General features: G+C 34.8%; 1 protein-coding gene across 1 annotated transcript; it reads right to left on the bottom strand.

Moving 5' to 3' along the window:
- Positions 1-4,098: 4,098 nt before the first annotated feature.
- On the bottom strand, positions 4,099-11,323 carry LOC100251255 (uncharacterized). Its single transcript, XM_002279583.5, has 4 exons — positions 10,560-11,323; positions 10,126-10,241; positions 6,248-6,491; positions 4,099-5,705 (listed from the first exon to the last, which is right to left on the bottom strand). Exons 1-4 carry the CDS (start codon positions 10,953-10,955, stop codon positions 4,335-4,337), a joined length of 2,127 nt encoding a protein of 708 aa, XP_002279619.1. The 5' UTR covers positions 10,956-11,323; the 3' UTR covers positions 4,099-4,334.
- Between the last annotated feature and the right edge of the window lie 13,160 nt (positions 11,324-24,483).

A 24,483-nucleotide genomic window follows, 5' to 3' on the forward strand; every position in this document is an offset into this window, starting at 1 on the left:
GAATTTCTCACTTTATGACCAATAATTCACATTACATAAAGCTATCACTTTATTTGTTTTCCTCCCTCTGTTACTGTTCTTCATTCCACTCCACCACCATTCCATTCCACCTAACCTTTTTTTTTTTTTTAAAATATATCCATTACCACACTTAATATATTCACAAATTATTCCAATCTTCCTTTTTTTTTTTTTTTTACTTTTATTACGGTCATGATCTGTCCATGTCTTTATTGGGAAAATATTCTTTTTTTTTTCTAATATTATGAAAGAATCTAACACAAACCAATGCCTAATTAATTAATAAATAATTAAATATAAGTTTTTATTTTTATTTTATTTTTCCCAGTTTCTTCACTAAAAACAAACCAATTCGTTGTTGTGATCCAAATCCAATTCAACAATGACTGGTTTTGTGAGATTAGAATACTCATCTTGATTGAAGCCAGTCCAAAACTCAAAAGAGGAAAAAGGTTTAATATCTTTGAAAAACTAATGATACCTTTTTGGTGGCTTGTGTTGTGGGAAAGCAACAAAAGTGGTTATATAATCTTTAGAATGTAGCATAGTCCTAGGCATTCAAGAAATCTTCAAATGGAGAAGGCAACATGGCTCTTGACCTTCACATGGACTAGGTGGTTGTCCACTGGTGCAACACCATGGTCCCCTTCTTATTTAATTTTAACCTTATATTCATGCCTTTTGCAAAGACTAAGACGTTTTAACTTCTACCAATCTTATGTTCACATAGTGCCTTCATCATGCCTGATTTTTTAACCAAATAAGAAAATGAGAAAAAACAAAAAAGCAACAAGGTGGAGTAGTAGAAGGCTAGAAGCTATATAGATGGCGTTATATTATGAAGCTTTCTGTAATCTCTACATATGGAGATTTTTTGCCATGTGGGCATGTTGATTCACAAGCTGAGACCACTTGTGATGAGGGTTCCAATTGAGAAATGAGATTGGATTGCTTGAATTCAACTACTTATTTAGTGGGTTATGATATGTACCAAAACTTGGTGTCACAATATGCTTCAAATAGGAGGTGAGAAGCTTCTAGAGACCCCTATAGACATCTACACTTAGCTACAAAGTGGAAGAATATGGAAACTTCTAAAAAGGGTTAGAGTTGTCCACACATCTCTACACTTGGCTAAGAGAGCATTGGAATAGTGTGGGGTGTTCTAGAATCTTTCAAAGTCATCTTTTACATAAACTAATGTAGGAGCCTCTAAATTATTCTTGATTTGTAATGAACCCTTTAAGGTTCTAGAGACTTCCTAAGGTGCTTATAAATAGGTTAAGATCTCATTTGGCTAAGGCACCACCCAATAACCTAACCAACCAAGTAAGTGAATTCCAAAGCACTTGTAAAGTTTCCTTTAAACAATAAAGCTTCCGTTCTTTAAGTGTTGCCTATTATGCCCTCTAAAGCTTCTAAGTCGGGTGCATCTTAGCCTAGCAAGCTAAACATCGAGAGTAAGGTTGACTTAGCAAGATTAAGGGTCTTAAATTGTCTAAGTGCCGAATGAGTTTAGGAAAAGACTAAGTCCGTAACATTGGTCATTGAAATTGACTGTGACACTATACTTTGTACAAACATAGTATGTAGCAATTAAGATTTGGAAAGGATTAAAAGAATTGGGTACTTTTTTTTAATTTAGTTCATAAGGTAGATAGTCCCTACATGAGAGGACCCAGCTGGGGAAGCATCAGCACGGCACTCACCATTCATGGGAAGAGTAAGAATGAATCCACTTTTTCCTAAGTTCTTTTCCAGCCATTTGATAGGAAGTGGGGTTTAAAAAACAGAAATCACTTTTGTTGTGTTCAAGAGTTATTCTTGGGCATTTTTTTATATTCTCTTCTTCCATATACTTGCAATTAACATAGGTATTGTTCTTGTTCCTTTTTGTTCTGTTTTTTTTTCTGTTGATCTGCTGTCTTAAGGTGTTTGATTGTCCTTGTTCCGTGAAGATATGTTTGTGATGCTACAAGACTACATTTCATTTGGCTGCCCACATGCAGAGATGGCCCTTCACTGATATGTTCCCATTCATTTGAACCCTTAGCCTTAGCCCCAGCCAGCTCCACTTGTGCCCAGAGACTATTCTAGCCTGCATGATTCTGCACATATCCCACCCTTATGAGTTGCTCATCACTACCATTCCCTCCACCTCCCTGCCCTTCTCAAGAGGGCATTCCTCCCCATTCTTTGTTCCACACAATGCCCACTTATTTCAAGGTTAAGAAATAAGAACTTGCATTATATTGATACAATTTTCTTTCTTGGGCCTCAAAGGTTTGCCATGGGGGGAGAGTGATTCAGAGCAAGTCATAGCTCAAAGTCATGCCTGCATTTGCCACTAAAACCCCACTTTGCAGCTACCCACATGGGGTACCGTATTATTCGGAATGCAACTTGGCCATCGGTTTGAGTGCTTTTTACTCTTTATCACATTCCAATTTGAGCCAAATAAGGTGGAGCATCAAAATTCTTAGCCTCCACACAACTCTACAACCCAACAAAACCCAAGACTCAATTCAAATGTTACATATACATAGAGAAACAACACCGTTAGGCATACTCCATACATTTGTATCTCAATGTGGTCATTGCTACTTTCCCTTCCATTATTATTATTATTATTATTATTATTATTATTATGAGGCATTATCCTCTCAGCAAGTACCTTGCCCTTGGGTCTGTTTCTCCGAAACTTCCTCTAGTTTTTTATATTTATTACTTTAATACTCAATAGTAGTAGTGTCAAAAAAACAGGGTCATTGGATTAATAAATTGTTCAAAAAACGACAATAATAGTAATGATAATGACGATGATACAAGTGTAAAGCAAAGCAAGGGTAAGTGAGGAGGAGAAGAGGATGTGAGAATTATGGGGTGGTGGTCCTGGTGGAGGCATCACTTAGAAATCCAAATATCCAATAGCTTTCCAAGACATGAGATGGGTTCCTTCTGAATGAGACAGGGCACGATTGAATGTTGGGGTTTGGGCCATCATCGATATTGTGGCTTTCACATCATACCACTTACAATTCTCAAGACCATGAGGCAGGAAGTTGCTTTCCATGTTATGAGAGGCTACACATGAATTCATTCATATCTTCGTGCTGTTGAATGGACATGTACCGTGCGTATGGTTTCTTTACTGTCCTTCATTCGATTGGGCGGTTTGAGAGAATTTAGAGCCATAAATCGTCAGGATTTTTAATCATTGTACTTGCCATCTACTAGAATTCTCCACATTCTCTGGAGAAGTCCATTATTTAGGGGAGTCTTAAAATTGGGAGTTGATCTCAGGCGGTGGATGAGCGTGTGTAGACCATCATCATCAATCATCAATCATCAAAATAGATGCGCTTAGGGGCTGGACGGACCAGGTTCAATTCAATGAATGAGAATGCCAAAGCCCCGCTACTTTCTATTGGCAATCAAAGATAATCGACAGCTCCTTCAAACCGAATATATTTCACTTTCTTGTCTATAATGAATTGAGTTCGTATGGGCATTGCTTCATTTTTTCTTCAATGATTATTTCTGGCAGCAAGCCTTTATGTAGTGCAGATCAAAACAAGTAAAGAATCTATAATATTACGTCCAATTGAGTGTGGCTTAATGACAAAATGGTACTGTTTTATCACCCATATATACGAATTAGTTCTCAAGTACTACAGTCTAACTGCGATGGCTGATTTAAACCCCACTTTGTTGTTTTCAGATCATATGAGATAATGCCCAAATTTAGACTTCTTATCTATTTATTTATTCATCTGTCCTTAAAACGGAACCAACCCTCACAGTTACTAACCTAGGCGAAGCAAATTTTTTTTGCTTTCCAATTTATAATAATGCCGTTTCAGCCTTTGCAGAACAGACCTTTATACCAAAAGCACACTACACTCGTTACATCTTTAAACCACTGTCTTAAGAGCTTGGAGGATGTTCAGCTTAGGTTCACAACTCAGGGTGACTCAACCAGACTAGAAAACCACCCATACCCAATTCCAAGTCACTAAAACACAAGCAACCAAGAGCAGAAGTGATGATAGCTACATCCCATGCACAACCACAAGGTAACCCAAGATTCTTTAGCTTTCTAATCAACACCAGAATAATATGCATTGACAACACCACCACACAAATGGCTTGATGTACATCAATTACAATCTCTAGTAAGGGTAAAGCCTACCCACACATATCTACATTTTCAGGGCCCAAAGAAGAGATTTACAAAGTAACACACACCCACATGAAATAACAAAGGATATGGTAATGTCTTCTAAACATAATGGATTTCTCTCCTCCCTCCGTCACTCTTTTTCTTCCCTCAACTCTGGAAAATAGGGACCTTCCTGGTCATCCAAACAAGATTCAAAGGACCCAACAGCATGCTCCGCCTGAGAACCCAAATCTCCACTCCTCATGACACTAGATCCAATAGATCTCCCAGATAGTGAAACCAAGCTCATGCCTACAATGCTGTTTGCAATAGCATCAACATCTCTAGTTCCATTGTAGAGACCGCGGCTTCCCACAACCAGTAGACTGTGTTTCTCATCAGCATTTGTCAGAACAGCCGGCAATACATCCATCAACTGTGGATTATTCTGGCTTGAACTATTGATGAGCAGCCGCAAAGTCTCTCTTGCACCTTTTTCTACTGCAGACTCAGTTTCTGGGATCAATGGGTTCACAAGTTTTGGGTGCAAGGGAGGAATGGTGGTTGATATGGTGGGACCCGCACTAACCAGGTACCCTTGACCTGAGGAGCACACATCTATAACAGGAATGTGGACGATAGGATCACACATTAAAGGAGTGAAAGTTGCAATCTGTTGAGAACTTGCCATAGAGAAAGGTAATCGAACCAATGGGTCAGGCAAGAAAGCTGGGAAGTCTACTGAGGGAACGCCTGAGACATTGAGAGATGGAGTTGGCCTCAACAAATTGGACGACCTACTGGCTGGTAACAAAGAAGAAAGTGGAGGTAAAGATAAAGATTCAGCGGGTATGATAGGCAGCTGTGAAGGGGCTACTGTGTATTGCAAAGAAGATGCCCGTGGGGGACACCAACAATAATAGGGTGCGAAGAGAGATGAACCTATCGAAGGGATTTGAGATGATGGGCTTATTAAGGGTGCAGCAGCAGATTTACCCAGTGATTCCAGAAAATCTGACTCAGAGAATGGGTATGTTCCAACAACTTCCGGAAGCTTGTCCTTTTCAGTAGAATTTGAACTTGGTGCATCCATAGTGATACATGAGGCAATAGGCAGATTGTCAACAGCTGAAAAATGGCTTTCACCACGCCGTTTAAACTTCTCTCTGGCAGCATTTCTCAAGGATGATAAGTTCCTAGGCAGACCCTCTTTAAAGGAACTTGGCCTTGGACTCAGGCTACATTGATAGAGTGAATTTGGTTTAACTGCTTGACTGCTGTTGTGTCGAGACCGTGAAGGCTTTGACAATGAGGGCAAAAATTGAGCATTTTGACCTAGTTCAGAAGGATCAGCTATGGTATCCATTGAAGAGGATGGCGAATTGGATGGCCTTGCTCGAGCATTGCCCATGGATGACCCAACAAGGTAGGCACGGAGGTGGGTCGCAAAGCAGTCAAGACGTGACTCACTGATTCCAGTTAATTCAGCTAAAGATGGCTTCCTCTTGAGTAAATCCTTCATCTACTCCACAGGGGAAAAGGAAAGAAATATTAGTCAGAATCAGATGCACACCATGAATGTAAGCTACTGTGCAGTGTGCAGAACATAAGCTGCTATGTAATTCATAAATAATTAATTTAATTTGTCTTTTATTCCTTCTCTCAAGCTCTCTCTAATGTGTGTGTGGGTGTGTCTGTGTCTGTCAATGATAGTGGTTTATTTATCTATTTAGTTATTTGAATGGGGAAGGGTGTGGAGAGTAGGGACAAAGCCCTCCCAAGGGCGAAGACATGGTAGGATGACTTGAGAGCTTGTGGAAAAGATCCAATTCATGGAAGTGAATGAGAGAGAACATATTCCAGAGGTGTTTGTTTACAAATTCATTTTCTAGATGAAATTTCCCCATTTGACACTGAACCAAAAAAACTTCCAACAATTGAAAACAGTGGGGTATTGAGGAATAAAGGCGATTTTCATGGATGTAAAGCCTCCATACTCCTCATCACTGTTCTTTTCCATGGGCGAATGCATTGACCACATACAGAATAACCAAGTAGATTTACCTTTGCAAGCAATTCTATGCCCAGGAGCTTTGACTTTTCAGAGCACCAAAAATAGAGAACCTCACAATCTGGGATCTTTATGAGGAAAGATCTTCCAGAATTGTCTGCAGGTATTTCTTCAATTGCAACAGCAGAGCACTGGGAAATACTACTTAAGGTAGACAGCCTCTCTGTGTAACCATCATCCCCAATGAATGCAATGCGCATTTCAGATGTCGGCAGAAGTGTGAGATTTAGGTTTCCCCTGTTGATAAAAAAAGAACAAAATGTTCAAAGTGTTAAATAGTGAAATGACACATAAAATGGGCTATGAAGTAAATAAAATGAGAGAGAGAGAGAGAGAGAGAGAGAGATAGTAATAAAATCTCTACAGCAGTGCTCCAGCATATTGGCACAGTTTAGATTCAGTAGTTAATGTCCAACATAAAAAATAAAAAATAAAAAACTGATCTCTATACTGTATGTGCATTTAAAAATAACAATGAAAAAGGAACATAGATATGAATAATTTAAGTCATAAATAATTTCAATATTAAAGCATAAGCATTGAGGACGCTAATTTGTCATGGTAATGTAAGCTCATCCTGTACAGATATTGTCCACTTTGGGAGCATTATCTCTCATGGCTTTAAAACACACATACATACTAGAGCATTTTCAGTTACGAGTGCTAGAAACTTCTTCCTCCTAAGTGATGTATAATCTCACATTGACCCTCCCAAAAGTGGCCAACCTCCATGCATTTCCTGATGGGGATTCGCCTAATACATTGTTCACAAATTGCTAATCCTATGAAGATATAGTCCACTATGGACACACCACAACACTTATCAACTAACCTTCATCCCTTAAAAATGCATCTAAATATATTAGATGAGTCATCCTTTATTAATGTCACGGAATTTCTCCCTCCCAAGCGATTTCAGATCCCACAAGACCTCTACATGTATTTGGTGCCTTTTCAGGCTATCGCAACTAACTATTAATGCAAAGCCCCAATAATGTATCTTTTTATTTTCAATCTTGAATTCAGAACAATGCAAACATTTTTTCAATATTTAGTCTTCCAATTGGAAAATGGTTGTTCAAATTTATGGAAAAAAACACACTACTTTGGTTAATGTAATGTATAACCCATGGCCAAGACAAACCACAGGGGCAAGGTGTGTGCCTCACTGGATTTAAATCAATGTATATTTAGAGAGTATATTTAGAGAGACTTTCTTTAACTATGAAATGTTAACATCACATAAAACTACAGCCAAGAGATTACATAATGCACAATTCAAGCATAGAAAGATATAGAAACAGCAATAGAAACAAAAACAATACCCCAGAGACCATGATTGAGGAATTCACAGCATCAAAATTATTCTAAAAAATAACTAGTTAATTGAAGTGTTATTATGGGTAAGCACTTAGAAGTCTGAATCATCATTATGTTCTGGAAATCGGGATACTTGTTATGTTTTGAAATGGTAATTATGTTTACACTGGCTTGGAAACTTCTCAGGCTGAATAAAGAATATATTTAGCACTGTTCCTCCAGATGAATGCATTCATCTACATTAACATAACTTGCTTTTATCTTACAAACAAATTACAAGGCACTAAAATATGTGACTAGAAGATTATTCTGTTACATTGCTGAGAATACAATTAGGATTGCATCCACCATTCATCACCAAGCTTCTAATAACGCATTTATTGAAAAATTTTCACAATAATATCTATCAGTGATGCACCTATCAAACAAGATAACATCTACCAGTGATGTATCAGTTCAACCAAACCATTGCTAGAATGCATACAATGCCAAAACAATCGTTCAACTCAAAACACAGATCATAACACAGACAGCAGGTGCACAGAACAGCTAACAATAACAAACAGTTCTTACATCATGCAATCACTTTCATGAATACAAAAAAAAGGGGAAAAATTAGAAGATAGCCATAATGGGGCATTTGACTTTTCACAAAAGAAGGAAGAGCAGCTAGACATAAATTGATAAAGATTAAAATGCAGAACAAAATATTCTTGATTCAATATAATGTCTGAACATCATGCATGGCATACTAACTGTTAAGCAAGCATAATATCTTCAAGCCTACTAAAACACAACAGATACAATGCCTTCCACACAAAATCCCACTTAAAATAAGAAGTAGAACCCATATAACCAAAAGATATAGGTGATCCAAAAAAAGAGAAGCAAACTATATAACATAGGAGCATGGAACTACCTTTACTTCCTCATAATTCAGAGATCATAATAGAATACGCCCACTTTACCTACAAGTCAAAAGATATATTTATTTGGAAGGATGAACATTGTCACCATCAATAATCTAAAATATAGAATCCTGCAACTTCTACTAGTTATCAACAACATACATTTTCCAGCTAATTATGTCTGAAGATAAACCTGACACTAACGGAAAAATTCCAACCAAAATCTCCTTCTACAGAAAACATCCTCTGTGTAAGTACACTAGAGAATATTGCATCCAAGGATGATAAGAGTGTAATTAAATGATTAACATTACAAATTTGTCATGTGATATATTAACAACAGAATGTCAATGTTCAAAAATAAGAAAACATGCATAAAAATTGCCATTTTACATCAGATTTCTTCTAACCATATCCATTAATCTTTGTGGTGTCTCCCCAGACCAAAATGCACTCAAACCTGACTAGATTTTCTAAATAGTACAAGGGTACAATTAAATAAGAGTATCATGGGCAGAAGCTTATTTCAATTCCCCAAGATGTTAAGATCATAACATGAAGAAACTCCAAAGCACACAAAAAGCCTTCTCCACACATGATAACAGGAAGATGGTTATCTAAGCACAAGAAATGAAGAATAGTATACAAACATTGCATCTAAGTTTCCATCATGCCAAGTTAAAGTTACAAGATAATGTAATACTATGAAAAATTAGCAAATCATCATCATGTATATTCTACACAAGAATCAAATAGCAAAAAAGAAACATGAGTCATTTTTAATAGGAGAAAAAAAAGCAACTGAGTCAGATGACTCAGCTTTCTCTGAAAAGCCAAACAACTAAGCAATTTTTTATTTTAAGTAAACTAGAAGAAAATATCTGGAAAAAAAATATATTCCTCCTTTACCATGCTCTTAGCCTCTTAATACAAAGAAACCACAAGACAGAATGAACCAAGACAGAATTAATTCATTGAGTAATATCCCAACCTATAGAGAACAAGCTAAGGTAGTGATGGGTGTGTTTAAAAAGGAATCATTTACTTCAATCTTTTGGGCATTCTATTCTTCCTTTTGAGAGAAGAAATTGCTTTATGCTTTACTTGAAGCAAATTTTAGAACCAGCAAAGCACCAGTCATTGAACAATAATACTTATATCATGTTCATCATAAGATCAGGGGGTAAATAGAAAACGTAATGTAGAAGTAGCAACTAAACATATCAAAAACCACATACAATAAATAAAGACAGTCTTTAAGAAAATGTTTAGATTTCTCCTTAACACGGTAAAAATCCGTAGGTCAAACAAGGAGGATTACGAAGAAAAGGCTATGAGAAGAAAGCAATATCAAATTTCAAATACATGCAAGACAAAAAATCTGGTCACGGTACCATTCTGCGAATACAACTATGAAGCTATTTTAGGAAGGAACGTGAATAACCAAATTATAGCTTCAATCAAAATTAATGACCACATTATATTCATTCATATGGCAGCATATATTATTTTCGAAACCAAAATCAATAATAATGCTGCACATATGAACAGTGAGGAAAATACAAATGAACATTACAACAATGTACACCCTAGAATGCACATAGACAAACAGTAAGATTGGGTGTTCAAATGGTTACAATTACCTTGTAGCAGTTGGGCACAGGAGGGTCCCTTGCTTAATGATCTTTCCAACGCGAATTGAAACCAGAGGAATACACAAGCACCTTGCTAGTTTACCAACTTCTGCCGCATCGAAGTGCTGTTTAATAAACAAAAAACAAAAGATATATAGAAAATTAACCATGATATATAAGCTGAATATTAAATAAGCATGTTCTTCATAATAGCCAATAAAACATTTAAGATAAAATCGTCCAGCTAACAAATTCCTTATGCACAAGAATCATGTTTTCACTCACAGACACGGCATAACCCTTATCAGCCACCACATCAAACTACCTACATAGATGTGCGAATCGTTCTGTATTGGAAGCATTATAAGATTTACAAGGAGAGGACCTTAATCTACATAAATTCAGAATTCTAAAGTATATTATATGTCCTGATCTATACACACCTGAATTAGATGATCTAAAAGGCGATCTTCAGCAACACCATTAGAGACATTCAGTTTCAACAAAGGCTTCAGTCTCTCATCAGCACGACACGCCCCCATGACTTGCAAATCCAGAGCCTGCAACCACTGCAAAACCCTAGTTTCTCGATTGCTACGCTGAAGCAACAGATCTCCATCCCCGTCTTCTACCAGAATATCGGTTAATCGCTCCGTGAGACCAATCTCACCATCAGAACCACCGTTCGCCGGAGAAACGCTAGAACTCCCACCAGATCCAATAACAGCGGATTCAACGGACGGTGAATTCTCAAGATCCTCACCGCCGTATTCCTCCACTGCATCGGACACATAGATCTTGCGATCATCAACAGATCCTTGTTCGTTAGGGTTTTCCATTGCAAATTCTTTTAATACAATCCTGAAACAAAGGGAGAAACCGCCACAAGACTCGAAACCCTAATTTTTCACACTCAGAAACTGCGATCGGTCAAATCAGAAGCCTCGGAGACAAAATTGAAGCTAAAGGCAAACGCCGAATCGCAATTCCGAGAGAGATGAAAATCCCCTCAAACAAATGGTCCGCAGCCAACAGGGGGATAAGGTGTGCGAGGGCTTTAAATAGGGCCTGACGGGCACGAAAGCAGTCTATGAATTACGGTTTTGTGCTGGTTTCAGGTCCGAGATTGATTGCTTATGAGTTATGACCCACCTCACGGCCTTCTCAGTCGCACTTGTCTTGAAGATGTCCACAATCGAACCAATGCTAAGACAGCTGCCACGTCATCCGCGGACCTCACCATCGGGTCGGGTATTGTAAAAACTTTTTCTTAAAAGACGGCAGTACTGATTTTTTTTTTCTTTTGAAGGCGATTTGCTAACTTGCGCGTTGGAGGGAGAGGTTAACGTGGGGCCAGGCAAGTGGAATTAATTTGGGTAGTGCGTTCTGCGTCGACCAATAAGAAGAAAGGAGGCTGATAAACAAGATTTGCCGCTATAAAAATGTAACTTAAAAGCCATGACCCAAAAGTCACTTCAAACGACAGAAAAATCTTCTATGTGGGCCCCAGCTCCTGGGCCCATAACAATAATTCAGTATCGTCTATATGCATATATGCTCACCCACGATTTCCCTTTTCTTTACAACTTGAATATAGATGGTGTTAAAAGGAATAGCAACTGTTATTCCTATGTTTGCCTATTTTGATTTTGAGAATGACCAAAATGGTGGAAGTCCAATGCCTCGTTTGGCTGTCCGGAAAATACCCAAAAAGGTTCAAGGGCTGCCAGCGATTTTGAATTGGAAGTACACGGTCCAGCACACTTCCCAGTAGGAATGGCAACGGGGCGGGTTCGGGACGGGTCGCCCCCATCCCAACCCCGCCCCGTTTAGCAAAATCAATTCTCATCCTCGTTCCGTTTAAAAAATTAAACGGAACACCCCGTTTAGTTTTTTTTAAAATTACTTTAAAAAATTTTAATTACATTAAAATAAATATATTTTATAAATAATAAAATTATTATATTTTTTATAATTTATTTTATTAAAAAAATTTATTATTATCTATATATTAAAAATAGTAAAATAAAATTTTAAATTAAATTAATTTTAAAATTAATTTTATATGTAAACGGGGCGGGGCGGGGCGGGGTGGGATGGGGCAATACCCGAACCCGCCCCGGGTTAAAAAAAATCTCATACCCGTTCCAAACCCGTTTAATAAATTTTAATCCCATCCCATTAGGGGCGGGGCGGGGCGGGGCGGGGCGGGTACCGAAAAAAACCCGCCCCGATGCCATCCCTACTTCCCAGCTGAAAATTTGAAGGTAGTACGCCGACTTCATGCAGCTGAAAATCCTTGAAGTGATAATTATTTCAGATGATCCCTCCTGCATGCCACAGTAAATGGGTTGGAACTCTGAAGTCTGAACCAAAGTCAAAGGTGCTTAAAATTTTGGAAAAATTTAAAGGCATGTTTGGTTTTCAGAAAATTGAAAGAAAAATGAAAGAGAAAGAAAATAGAAGAAAAGAGTTTTAAAAAATAAAAAATTGATTTAAATCAATCAATTATTTTTAAGATTATTTGATTAAAAAGATCATTAAAAACTTAAATTTAAAAATTTAACCTTATAATTTTTTTTTATCTTATCTTAACAAAAATACCCTTTTTATTTATAAAAATAACTCTTTCTTTCAAAACTTACCTGTAAATATTTAAAATGATAAAAGGCATTTATGATAAAAATTAATTACTATTTATGTAAAAAAAAAAATAGAAACGGTTAGATTCACGATTTTGAGAATTATTTCATTTCTTTTAATTAATTAATTCTTATTTTTGTATATTACCTCAAATTCCTTTCACTTATTTTAATTCTTTAATATAAAGATTAAATAATTAAAAAAAATGTGTAAGTTTTTAAGTAATTTTAATTATATTTCATTTTTTATATTTTTTATAATATAATTAAACTAGAAAAATTCATTTTCTTTAACATTTTTCTTTTTGCTTTTCTTAAGGTAGTGTTTGGTTTCGGAAAATATTAAGGAAAAAAAAATACAAAGGAAAATTATTTTTTCATGTTTGAAAAATAGAAAAGAAAATCAAATATAATTAAAATTAATTAAAATTTTATGTATGTTTAAATTATTTAATTTTTATATCGATGAGTTAAAATAAATAAAATGAGTTTAAAGTAACAAATAAAAATAATTTATTGACTTTTAATCTATTTTTTATTTTTTCTTTCTTTCTACTTTTCTTTTTGTATTTTTTTCCTTTACATTTTCCCTCATATTTTTCGGAAACAAAACATAATCTAATACTTTATGGGAACCAAATAACAAAAATGAAAAAAATGAAAATTTCTTATAACATACGAAGGTGGCATCCATGGTTGCTTTGTAATACTGGAGTCGTATCGTATTATTGTTTTGTAACATTTTTGTATATATATATATAATAATTATAGTATTATCATTAGAATAATCTTTATAATAGTTGTCTATTTGTCTAACATAACTCATACTAGTTAATCAAAAAGTTTCATCAACAAACATGATAAAACATCCTAATGATCATCACTATCAACATCACCCTCCTCCTCACCACTATGACCTCCATCCTCACCATCATTTCCCCTGGCTAAATTATTATTTATTTTTACAAGTGTTTGTTTTCATCATATGTGTATATCCTATAGGATATTATTTACATCCTCGACAAGTTTAATTCATATCAAATTAATCACTTATTCGTGACATGATAACCTAATCAAAACATGTATGTATAAGAAGATATACCAAAAGAGATGTTACATCTCCTTAATACAATTCACCATATTTGTCAAATCCTTAATAAACAATCCAAATAAAAATATATTATAACAATTATATCAAATATTAAGCATTAGTTTAACATAACCCATACTAGTTAATCAAAAAGGTCTATCAACAAGCACAATAAAATATCCTAATGATCATCACCACTAACATCACCCTCGTGACCTTCCTCACCATCATTTCCTTTAGCTAAATCATCATCATTTTCATCATCATTAGAAAATGGTGGAGTTAGAGTAAGAGTTTTAAAGATTAGTAGTCTTCCACATGTAGCAGTGGGATGATTTGACTATTGATATGATTTTCAACTTTTTGTTAATAGGAAAACTTGTGTTTTGGGCTGGTTATTTGTAAATAATATGGTTTTCAAATCCCAAAAATCATGAATATCATGTTCCACTATCAAAAGGAAAAATATTATTGTTTTTATGCGCTTTGTGTTGTTTCCATTTTCTATTCCCAGATTGCCCCTCCATGTCTCCATGTTAGCAGCAACCCTATCTTCATGTCACCGGAGAAGGTTTCAAAAAATAAAAAAAACACAAAAACCTAAAACTTCTCAAATTTGAAATACAAAAAACACCCAACTCCAAAACCACCTCAAATTTCCCCAATTTGAAACTTCTTTCTCTCAAAGTTTGGGAAAATATCTCCCTCTCTCTTGGCTTCGTCACCTACCCAATTCTGAGACCCATAAAAAATTTCCCAAAATTTCTCTCATTTGAGAAAAGAAACCCTTAATCTAAAACTCTAATATACATTTTTCTTTCTTCTCAACTTTCTTATCAACTAAATGAAGCACTCCATCCTAAGAACGTCTAGTTAAAAAATGGTTTGAAGGGGCGTAATTATGATTTTGATTTTACTATAGCAGAGTGGACTCGAACGGAAAGCTAAAATCCAAAATATTGGCTTCCTCAACAAGGTATCTCATCTTTCTGTCATTCTATTGCATTTTGCCTTAATCTTAACCTGAAATCTCAAGGTACTTAATTTTTATTTATTGTTTTTTAGTTCATTTATTTCAAATGGAGCACATCAACAATTTTGGAGTCATTATTGGACTCCAAATTTTGTCTTGGGTTCTAGAAACTTCAAGAAATTAACATGAAAATATAGTAAATTTCAAATGCATATATTATTTGTATATAGGCAAGTATGCGTAAATTGTAATAATGGACTGCCTAACACTTTCATACCCAAAAAATAATATTTTAGAATGCATTGAGAAAATATTAAGAAACATAAATTAGAACACCATATTCAAACTTTATGGCACTCCTAAATACTTTGGACTCTAGTATAGTATTGCTCTACAAAGAAGAAATTGAGACAAATGAACTAAAGAACAATAAATAAAAATTAATTACCTTCAGATTTCGGGTTAGGGTTAGGGCAAAATGCGACAAAATAATAGAAAGACGAGATATCTTGTTGAGAAAGTCAATATTTTGGATTTAAGTTTTCCATTCGGATTTGTTCTGCTATAGCAAAATCAGAATTACAGCTACGTTTCTTCAAGCTGTCTTTTAATTGGATGTTCTTAAGATGGAGTGCTCCATTTGGTTGTTGAGAAAGTGAAGAAGAAAGAAAAAGGCATAATAGAGTTTTGGATTAAGGGTTTCTTTTTTCAAATGAGAAAAAATTTTGGGAAATTTTAGATGGATCTCAGGATTGGATGGGTGACAAAGCTAAAAGAGAGAGAGAGAAATGTTCTCAAACTTTGAGAGGAAGAAGTTTCAAATCTGGGAAATTTGAGATGGTTATCGGGTCAATTGTTTTTTGTGTTTTAGATTTGATAAGTTTCAACTTTTTGTATTTTTTTTTTATTTTTTGAAACCTTTCCTGCTGACATGGAGATAGGGTTGTTGCTGACATAGAGACATTGGGGGGCAATCTAGGAACAAAAAATGGAATCAACACAGAGTACACAAAAACAATAATATTTTTCCTTTTAACAATGGAATTTGATGTTCCCTATTCTTAGGATTTGGAAACCATATTATTTGCAAATAACTAGCCCAAAACACAAGGTTCTCTTATTAATATATTTAAACATAGATGGATATTTTAAATATAAAACAATTCTTTAATACCATGTCTAAATGTAAAATGCTTCCCAAAAAATTTAAAGGAAAGTGTAAGGAAAAGAAAAGAAAAAGAAAAAATGGCACGAAAGAAAAATGAAGGAAAAAAAAATACATTTAAAATCAATAAATTATTTTTATTTGTTTCTTTAAATTCATTTAACCTATTTTCCTTGATTATATAAAAATTAAATAATTTTAAAATACATAAATTTTTAACTAATTTTAATTATATTTTAGTTTCTTTCATATTTTTCATAATAAAACCTAATATGAGAAAATGATTTTCTTTATCATATTTTTTTCTTTTCCTTAATACTTTCCAAAAATCAAACATAGTCTTACTCTTCATTACTTAAGATCCATACATCGATGTTAATGGTTATGTGTGATCTATAATATCATATTTCATACTAGTTAAATCAAACCACCCAATATTTTGAAGAAATAAACAAACAATTATAACATAACAAGAGGCCTCTTGTTTTGATTGTCTCATGTTATGCCTTAATCATATAGTGACATATCAATTTGACGAATTTCAATTAATGGATGAAGCTCGTGTGATAAACAATGAAAAACATAAACAAAGTCACCTCATTATAGTGCCATTTTTTGCATTAACGATGTTTGGACCACAATGATATTGAGAATTCTATAGTTAGGAAGAAAGGTAGTGATGTGTAAAGTTTGATAAAATGGAATAAGAAGATCACAGAGTACTCTTGTAATTTTGTCATCCATTATCTTGATTTCATTATCAAACGCAAAAGGATGTTGCATATTTTGGGGATGGAAGACTTAGCAAGCAAACTATAATGGTTGGTGTAGAGTTTGCCAACTATCAAGTGACAAGTGGCAAGGCTGTTGACTAAGCTCAACCAATAAACAATAAAGTTGGCTGACCTGGGTAGAAAATAACGGCTGGGAGTATTGTTAGTTAGTTAGAGGTTTGTGACTGATATAAATTGTGCAGTCTCGGGAAAATAGAATAGGAGCATTCAGTTGTATAGAACAGAGAGCTTTGGAAATCCATAACCATAGGTCTGTTTAGGTTATCTTGTATAGAAAGAAACAGAGGTGAGGAGGGTTCTTGGGGAAAAACTGTAATTTCTTTGTTTTTGATTCTTGTGTAATCTCTGGTTGGCGCAATTGAATAAAAGCTTCAGGAAATCAGTGTGGATGTAGATCAAGTTGATCAAACCACGATAATTCTCTTGTGTTCTTGATCTTGGTTGATTGCGTACCAGCTGTTTGATTTTATTCCTAAGAGAAGTTCTTGCAAACTGGTTGTTTTTCCTTTTAGTTTATGCTCTAACAGTCCCTATTTCAAGGCTGGTTCTTCTTCAACAATTGATATAAGAGCCTTTGGGTTATAATGGGGATTGCAAAGTTCAATGTAGAAAAGTTTACGGGCAAAAATGATTTCGGGTTATGGAGACTAAAGATGAGGGCATTGTTGGTTCAACAAGAGCTCCAAGATGCCCTACTTGGAGAGAAAAACCTGCCCAGTACCATGCAAGAAAAGCAGAAAATAGAGTTGTTGGAGGAAACTCATAGTGCTATCATTCTTTCTTTAGGTGATACTATGCTGAGAGAGGTGGCCAAAGCAAAGTTTGCAGCTGAGTTGTGGCTCAAGCTTGAGAGCCTATACATGACCAAGTCATTAGCAAACCGATTACATAAGAAGATCAAGTTATATACATTTAAGATGACCCTGGATATGTCAATTGAAGAGCATCTTGATCACTTCAATAAGATAATCTTGGATTTGGAAAATATTGATATCGCAGTATCAGATAAAGATAAAGCAATTTTGTTACTGACTTCTTTAGATGCACTATATACTAATATGAAAGAAGCCATAATGTATGGGAGAGATAGCCTGATCTTTGACGAGGTGCAGTCCATTTTGCATGCTAGAGAATTACAGAAACAAGAAGAATCCAAAGAGGAGTTGGGTGAGGGTTTAAACATCAGGGGCAAATCTGAAAAACGAGAAAAGAAGGGCAATAATTCAAAATCTAGATCAAAATCCAGGACCAAGAAGTTCAAGTGTTTTATTTGTCACAAGGAAGGACATTTCAAGAAGGATTGCCCGGATAAGAGACAAAACACAATAAAAAAAACCATGAATGAGGGTAATGCTGCTGTGATTTTGGATGGATATGACAGTGTTGAGGTGCTAAATGTGGCAGAAGTGGACTCGGGCAAGGAGTGGATACTTGATTCAAGGTGCTCTTTTCGCATGTGTCCTATCAAAGCTTGGTTTGAAGACTTTAAAGAAGCTGATGGAGGTCATGTCCTGCTGGGTAATAATAAACATTGCAAGATTCTTGGTACTGGTACCGTTAGGATCAAGCACTATGAAGGCATTGAAAGAGTTCTTGAAGATGTCAGGTATATACCCGAGTTAAAAGGAACCTTATCTCACTTGGAATGCTGTACAAGTCAGGATATACATTCAAGTTAGAACCTAACTCTTTGAGAGTGGCTAGAGGTTCATTTACTGTCATGAAATGGACAATAAAAAATGGGTTGTATACTCTTATAGGCCAGACTATGACAAACAAAGTTTCTACTGTGCTGAAGGAGGATGTGGGGACAACCAAGCTATGGTATTAGAGGTTTGGTCACATCAGCCATAGGAGACTACAAGAGCTGGAGAAGCAAGGGGTGTTGGGAAACTACAAGCTGACACATTTGCCTTTTTATGAACATTGTGTGTTTGGCAAGGCTACAAGGGTGAAGTTTGCCAAAGCAGTACATGAAACACAAAACCAGCTGGACTACATACACTCTGACTTGTGGGGACCATCACAAGTACCGTCGATAGGTGGAGCAAGGTACTTCTTAACTCTTATTGATGATTACTCTAGGAAAGTGTGGATTTATTTTCTTAAAAATAAAAATGAGACCTTCCTAAAGTTCAAAGAGTGGAAAATTGTAGTTGAAACTCAAGTAGGCAGAAAAGTGAAGAAGTTGAGAATAGATAATGGGCTTGAATTCCTATCAAATGATTTTAATTCATTTTATCAAAAGGAAGGCCTAGCTACACATAGAACTATCAGATATACATTTCAACAAAATGGTCTAGCTAAGCGCATGAATAGGACCATTTTGGAAAGGGTGAGATGCATGCTGTCAAGTTCAAGGTTGCCAAAGGTTTTTTGAGCTGAGGCTATAGAAACAATTGTCCATTTGATCAACAAGAGCCCATCATCAGCATTACAATTCAAAACCCCTCAAGGAAAGTGGACTAAGAAAGCTGCAGATATCAATATCTCAAAGTTTTTGGGTGCACAACTTATGTACACACCAAAACAGATAAGTTAGAACCACAGGTTGTAAAATGTATTTTCTTGGGGTATCTGAAAGGAGTTAAAGGTTACAAGTTGTGGATAGAAACACAAGGCAAAGGGAAGTGTATAATTAGCAGAAATGTAACTTTTAATGAGCAAGATATGCTAAAACAAACTCTAACAAAAGATATGGAAGGGTTAGATCAGTTACAATTTGAGGTGGAGCATGAGACTTTGCAACCTGAAAAGTCTAAAGAGACTTCATCAAAGACAGTTCAAGAAGAAATTGTACGTGAAAGACAAGATGAACCAACTCAAGGGCTGGAATCCTATAGTCTGGCAAGAGACAAGCAGAAAAGACAAGTCAAACCTCCCAAGAGATATGGCCAAGTTGAGATGACAACATTTGCATTGAGTGTAGCTGAAGAAATAGTGGATATGGAGCCAAAAACATACCAAGAAGCCATCAATAGCAATGAGGCTGATCAATGGGTAAAAGCTATATAAAAGGAGATGGATTCCTTAAAGAAAAATGAGACTTGGGAATTGGTCACTAAACCCAAGGACCAAAAGGTTGTCAAAAGAAAGCAAGGGACACTAGGGAATGAGGCTCCAAGGTACAAGGCAAGGTTGGTGGCTAAGGGGTTTTCACAAAAGGAGGGTGTTGACCACAATGAGATATTATCTCTTGTAGTTAAACACAGTTCAATCCGATTGTTATTGGCTTTTGTAGCTCATGAAGACTTGGAGTTGGATCAACTAGATGTGAAGATAACATTCTTGCATGGAAAACTTGATGAGCTAATTTATATGCAACCACCCGAAGGTTTTGGGGAAGGAATCAAGGATGGTCAGGTATGTTTACTTAAGAAATCTCTTTATGGCCTAAATCAATCACCTAGGCAATGGTATAAGAGATTTGATAAGTACATGCTAGATATTAGTTTCAATCGGAGCAGCTATGATGGATGTGTATATTTTAAGCTAACTGAAAACAGCATGATATATCTTTTACTATATGTGGATGACATGTTGGTGGCATGTAAGGAGAAAAAACACTTGGAGCTGGTCAAAGAGATGCTTAAGGATGAATTTGAAATCAAAGATCTTGGTTTAGCCAAGAGGATTTTGGGAATGAAGATAGAAAGAGACAGGAGCAAAAGGGTATTTAGGCTTTCTCAAAAGTCATACATCTCAAAGGTACTAAGCAGATTTGAGATGAATAATGTAAAGACAATGAGTACTCCTCTAGGACAACATTTTAAACTTTCCATAACACAAGCACCTGAGACTCATGAAGAGAAAAGGTTTATGGAAAGGATACTTTATGCTAGCATGGTGGGTAGTGTGATGTACACTATGGTGTGTTCTTGGCCTGATCTTGCATATGCGGTTAGCATGATAAGTAGATACATGAGCTGCCTTGGAAAGCCACATTGGCAAGTAGTAAAGTGGCTTTTTCAATACTTAGCTAGTACTAGAAGCTTGGGGCTGGTTTATGGAGGTAATAGTCAGTTGGGAACTCAGTTACAAGGGTTTGTAGATGCTGATTATGCTGGGAACATTGACACCAGAAAGTCTCTTACTGGATATGTATTCACAATGTTTGGAAGAGCAGTGAGCTAGAAGGCCAACCTTCAGTCAGTGGTAGCTCTCTCAACCACTGAAGCTAAATACATGGCAATGACAGAGGTTGTGAAGGAGGCAATTTGGCTAAAGGGTATTACAAAAGATTTGGCTATGTATAGAGGTAAAGTTGTTGTATATTGTGATAACCAAAGTGCAATCCATTTAGCCAAGAATCAATCCTTCCACGAAATGTCCAAACATATTGATGTAAGACTGCACTTTGTGAGAGATATCATTGCTGCAGGAGAGATTGGAGTTGGAAAAGTTCCTACTAAATACAATCCATCCGACATGTTGACTAAGTCTCTAAATGTGACTAAGTTCAAACACTGTTTGAATTTGATCAACATGGGAGACTGTTGAAGACTTCCCATTAGGGAAGGTATTGAGACCTGAAGGTAGTTCAGACACTTGTCAACTTAATAGGCTATCAAGGTGGAGTTTTGTAGAGTTTGCCAACTACCAAGTGACAAGTGGCAAGGCTATTGACTAAGCTCAACTAGCAAACAATAAAGATGGCTGACCTGGGTAGAAAATAACGGTTGGGAGTATTGTTAGTTAGTTAGAGGTTTGTGACTGATATAAAATGTGTAGTCTCAGGAAAATAGAACAGGGGCATTCCATTGTATAGAATAGAGAGCAAGAAATCAAGAGAGCTTTGCAAATCCATAACCATAGGTCTGTTTAGGTTATCTTGTATAGAAAGAAACAGATGTGAGGAGAGTTCTTGGGGAAAAACTGTAATTTCTTTGTTTTTGATTCTTATGTAATCTCTGGTTGGCACAATTGAATAAAGGCTTCAAGAAATCAGTGTAGATGTAGATCAAGTTGATCGAACCACGATAATTTTCTTGTGTTCTTGATCTTGGTTGATTGCGTGCCAGCTATTTGATTTTATTCCTAAGAGAAGTTCTTACAAACTGGTTATTTTTCCTTTTAGTTTTTGCTCTAATAGTCCCTAGTTCAAGGTCGATTCTTGTTCAACAGTTGGAGATATAAAAATGTCAACTCGCTCGTACTTAGGTGGTGTTTGTTTTTTAGCCAAATAAAAAATGTCAAATATTTTTATTTTTTCTATTTAACCAAAAAAACAAACACCACCTTAAACTCAACCAAGAACCTTTCATGGTCCACATCATCCATAATGCAATAGAATCTTTGCATGGACACCTAATGGCAATCCAAATTGAGGTAGAGAATTATGCCTAACTTATAGAAGTAAAGCAACTTAATCGATCCATCTTATTTAAACTTATAGAAGTAAACCACCCATTCATATGGTATTGGATGTAAGAAGTTAAGATATCATGTATCAAGTACATTTTGATGGATAGGACAATCACGGTCATTACCAACACTAGATGACTCTACCTCTTTTTTTTTTTTTTTTTTTTTAGGAGCCATATGTTTTTGCTTGCATGTAACACCCATAAATATTAATCAACAAGAAATAACAAGCTCATTTACATGTTCAATTAGAATACTACCAAAGTTCATTTCATCATCCCCCAAAAAAATTAGCTTTCTTAATGTTACCATCATGTAAAAATATATTAATCCAATAATATGTAGAAGTCCATAATATAATTATTACTAAATGTAGAAAGCTATAAAAACTAGCAATGGAAAAGTAGATCCACAATATAACCTCAATGACACAAAATAAAAATCATATGTAAGTGTGATAAATCATTCCAAAATATGCATGTCTTATGTTAAAATATACATTCATTTCTTACACATGTATTACAATAATCACACACATCATTTATCATAATAAATATATCATTTATATATACCCAAATTATGTACACCCTTTAATAAAATATGTACATCCTATGCAAAAATAAATAAAATTACACCATTTATAAAAATATTTAATATGATTTATTTCTTTTATTAGAATATACATATCTTTAAGTAAAATATGTATATTCTTTGTAGACATGTCTCACAATCTATGATAAAATATGTAAATCTTTTGTTAAAATATACGTGGATTGAAACTTTAAAATATTGAGGAATATTTCAAAAATAAATTATTATAACAAGTACACTCTCTCAAAATGCGGACATAAAAGTTAACACTGGTAGCTAATAAAAATATGTGTTCAAAACACTAACACTAAACTTTTTCATAATTTCGAATGATTATAAATTCTACGTTGTTGCAAGATTCACAATTGTGCCCCAACCCCATCACAATAGAAGCAATATACAACAAAACCCTAATAAAATAATACTCTTAGAATCAAGAGAAATTATTATTTTAGTGAGGTTATTGATTTATAGATAAATGAATAATTTATTAATTTAAAGATATTATTATTTTTCTAACGTACAACACTTATACATGTATGACTTATAAATTTAAAAACAAAGGATGTGTTCAAAAGTTAATACACTAAAGTTTAAGACACTTTAATAAATAAGAGGTTAATGTGAATTGTAGAAGATAAAATGATTCTTAAAAGGAAAAGATTTGATATCGAAACTTAATACTCTAGAAGATAAAAGAGGTTTCAATATGTAGTAATTTCAAGAAAGAGTTGAATTGAGAAAAGTGGAGATTATAAAAGCTACTCAATCTTATGTAATTAATTTTGTTTGCTATTTTTTTTATAGACTTCATATTATTAATTTATGATTTCCTTTAATGATTTTATTTTTTATTTTAAAAAAAAGTCATTATGTACATTTAGCAAGGTTATTAATTTAGTACATTGACCCGGGGCCAAAAGATTTTTTATTTGAATGAAATTATCAATTTATCTAATATTTATTTATCAAGGTTCTATTGTATGACCCTTTTAGTATTAAATTAGGATTCAATACACTAAGTTTGAGATATACTAGGAGGTTGTTTTGAACATAGATGAAGGACATTAGCATAATCACACCCAGTTTTATTATACAAATTCTATTGGGTATTAGAACACGAATGTTGTAATTGATTGGGGGACGAATAGAACCAAAGTAGGGATGACAATTAGGTAAATTTTTTCAGTTGTTTGCCCTAATAAGACATATTTGAGATGAAAATAAATGAGTTAGAAGTGAATTTGATTTTTTTTATTTAAATTTGGGATGATACAAGGTATTTACCTTAGTCCATCACCCAATTATATATAAAAATAGTTTTTTTCTCTTTCTTTTTTTCACATATAAAATAATAAAAAAATAATTTTCAAATAATTAAAATTTTATTTATTTTTAAGAAAATATTTATTTTTTAATATAATTAAAATTTTAAAAATAAAAATAAATGGGGCAAGGTAGGATAAGATTAGTATGAGAAATTTTCATACCCTCCGTTGGTGGGCCAATTTAAAAATTTTTACTAGGCCAAGGTGCAAATAAATTTATATAAATAGGACGAAATTAATGTGCAATTGATGGATCCCAAACTCTCCCCCCACCCATCCCTATGAGAGGACATCAACTCTTAGTTGGGCAGTTTGTACCAATCCTTCCTAAAACCTACAATATAAAGAATTTGTCATTCACCGTGCCTTGAAAGTGCAATTAATTATACTTTCTCAAATTACCATCTGGGAACGTCTTTC

The sequence above is a fragment of the Vitis vinifera genome, chromosome 13, assembly GCF_030704535.1.
Source record: "Vitis vinifera cultivar Pinot Noir 40024 chromosome 13, ASM3070453v1".
Lineage (NCBI taxonomy): Eukaryota > Viridiplantae > Streptophyta > Magnoliopsida > Vitales > Vitaceae > Vitis > Vitis vinifera.

Coding starts and splice junctions, on each gene's coding strand:
- LOC100251255 (XM_002279583.5), bottom strand. CDS start 10,955: ATGGAAAACCCTAACGAACAAGGATCTGTTGATGATCGCAAGATCTAT. Junction 6,492..10,125: donor CTGTGCCCAACTGCTACAAG/GTAATTGTAACC, acceptor TTTTATCAACAG/GGGAAACCTAAATCTCACAC. Junction 5,706..6,247: donor GCATAGAATTGCTTGCAAAG/GTAAATCTACTT, acceptor CCTGTGGAGTAG/ATGAAGGATTTACTCAAGAG.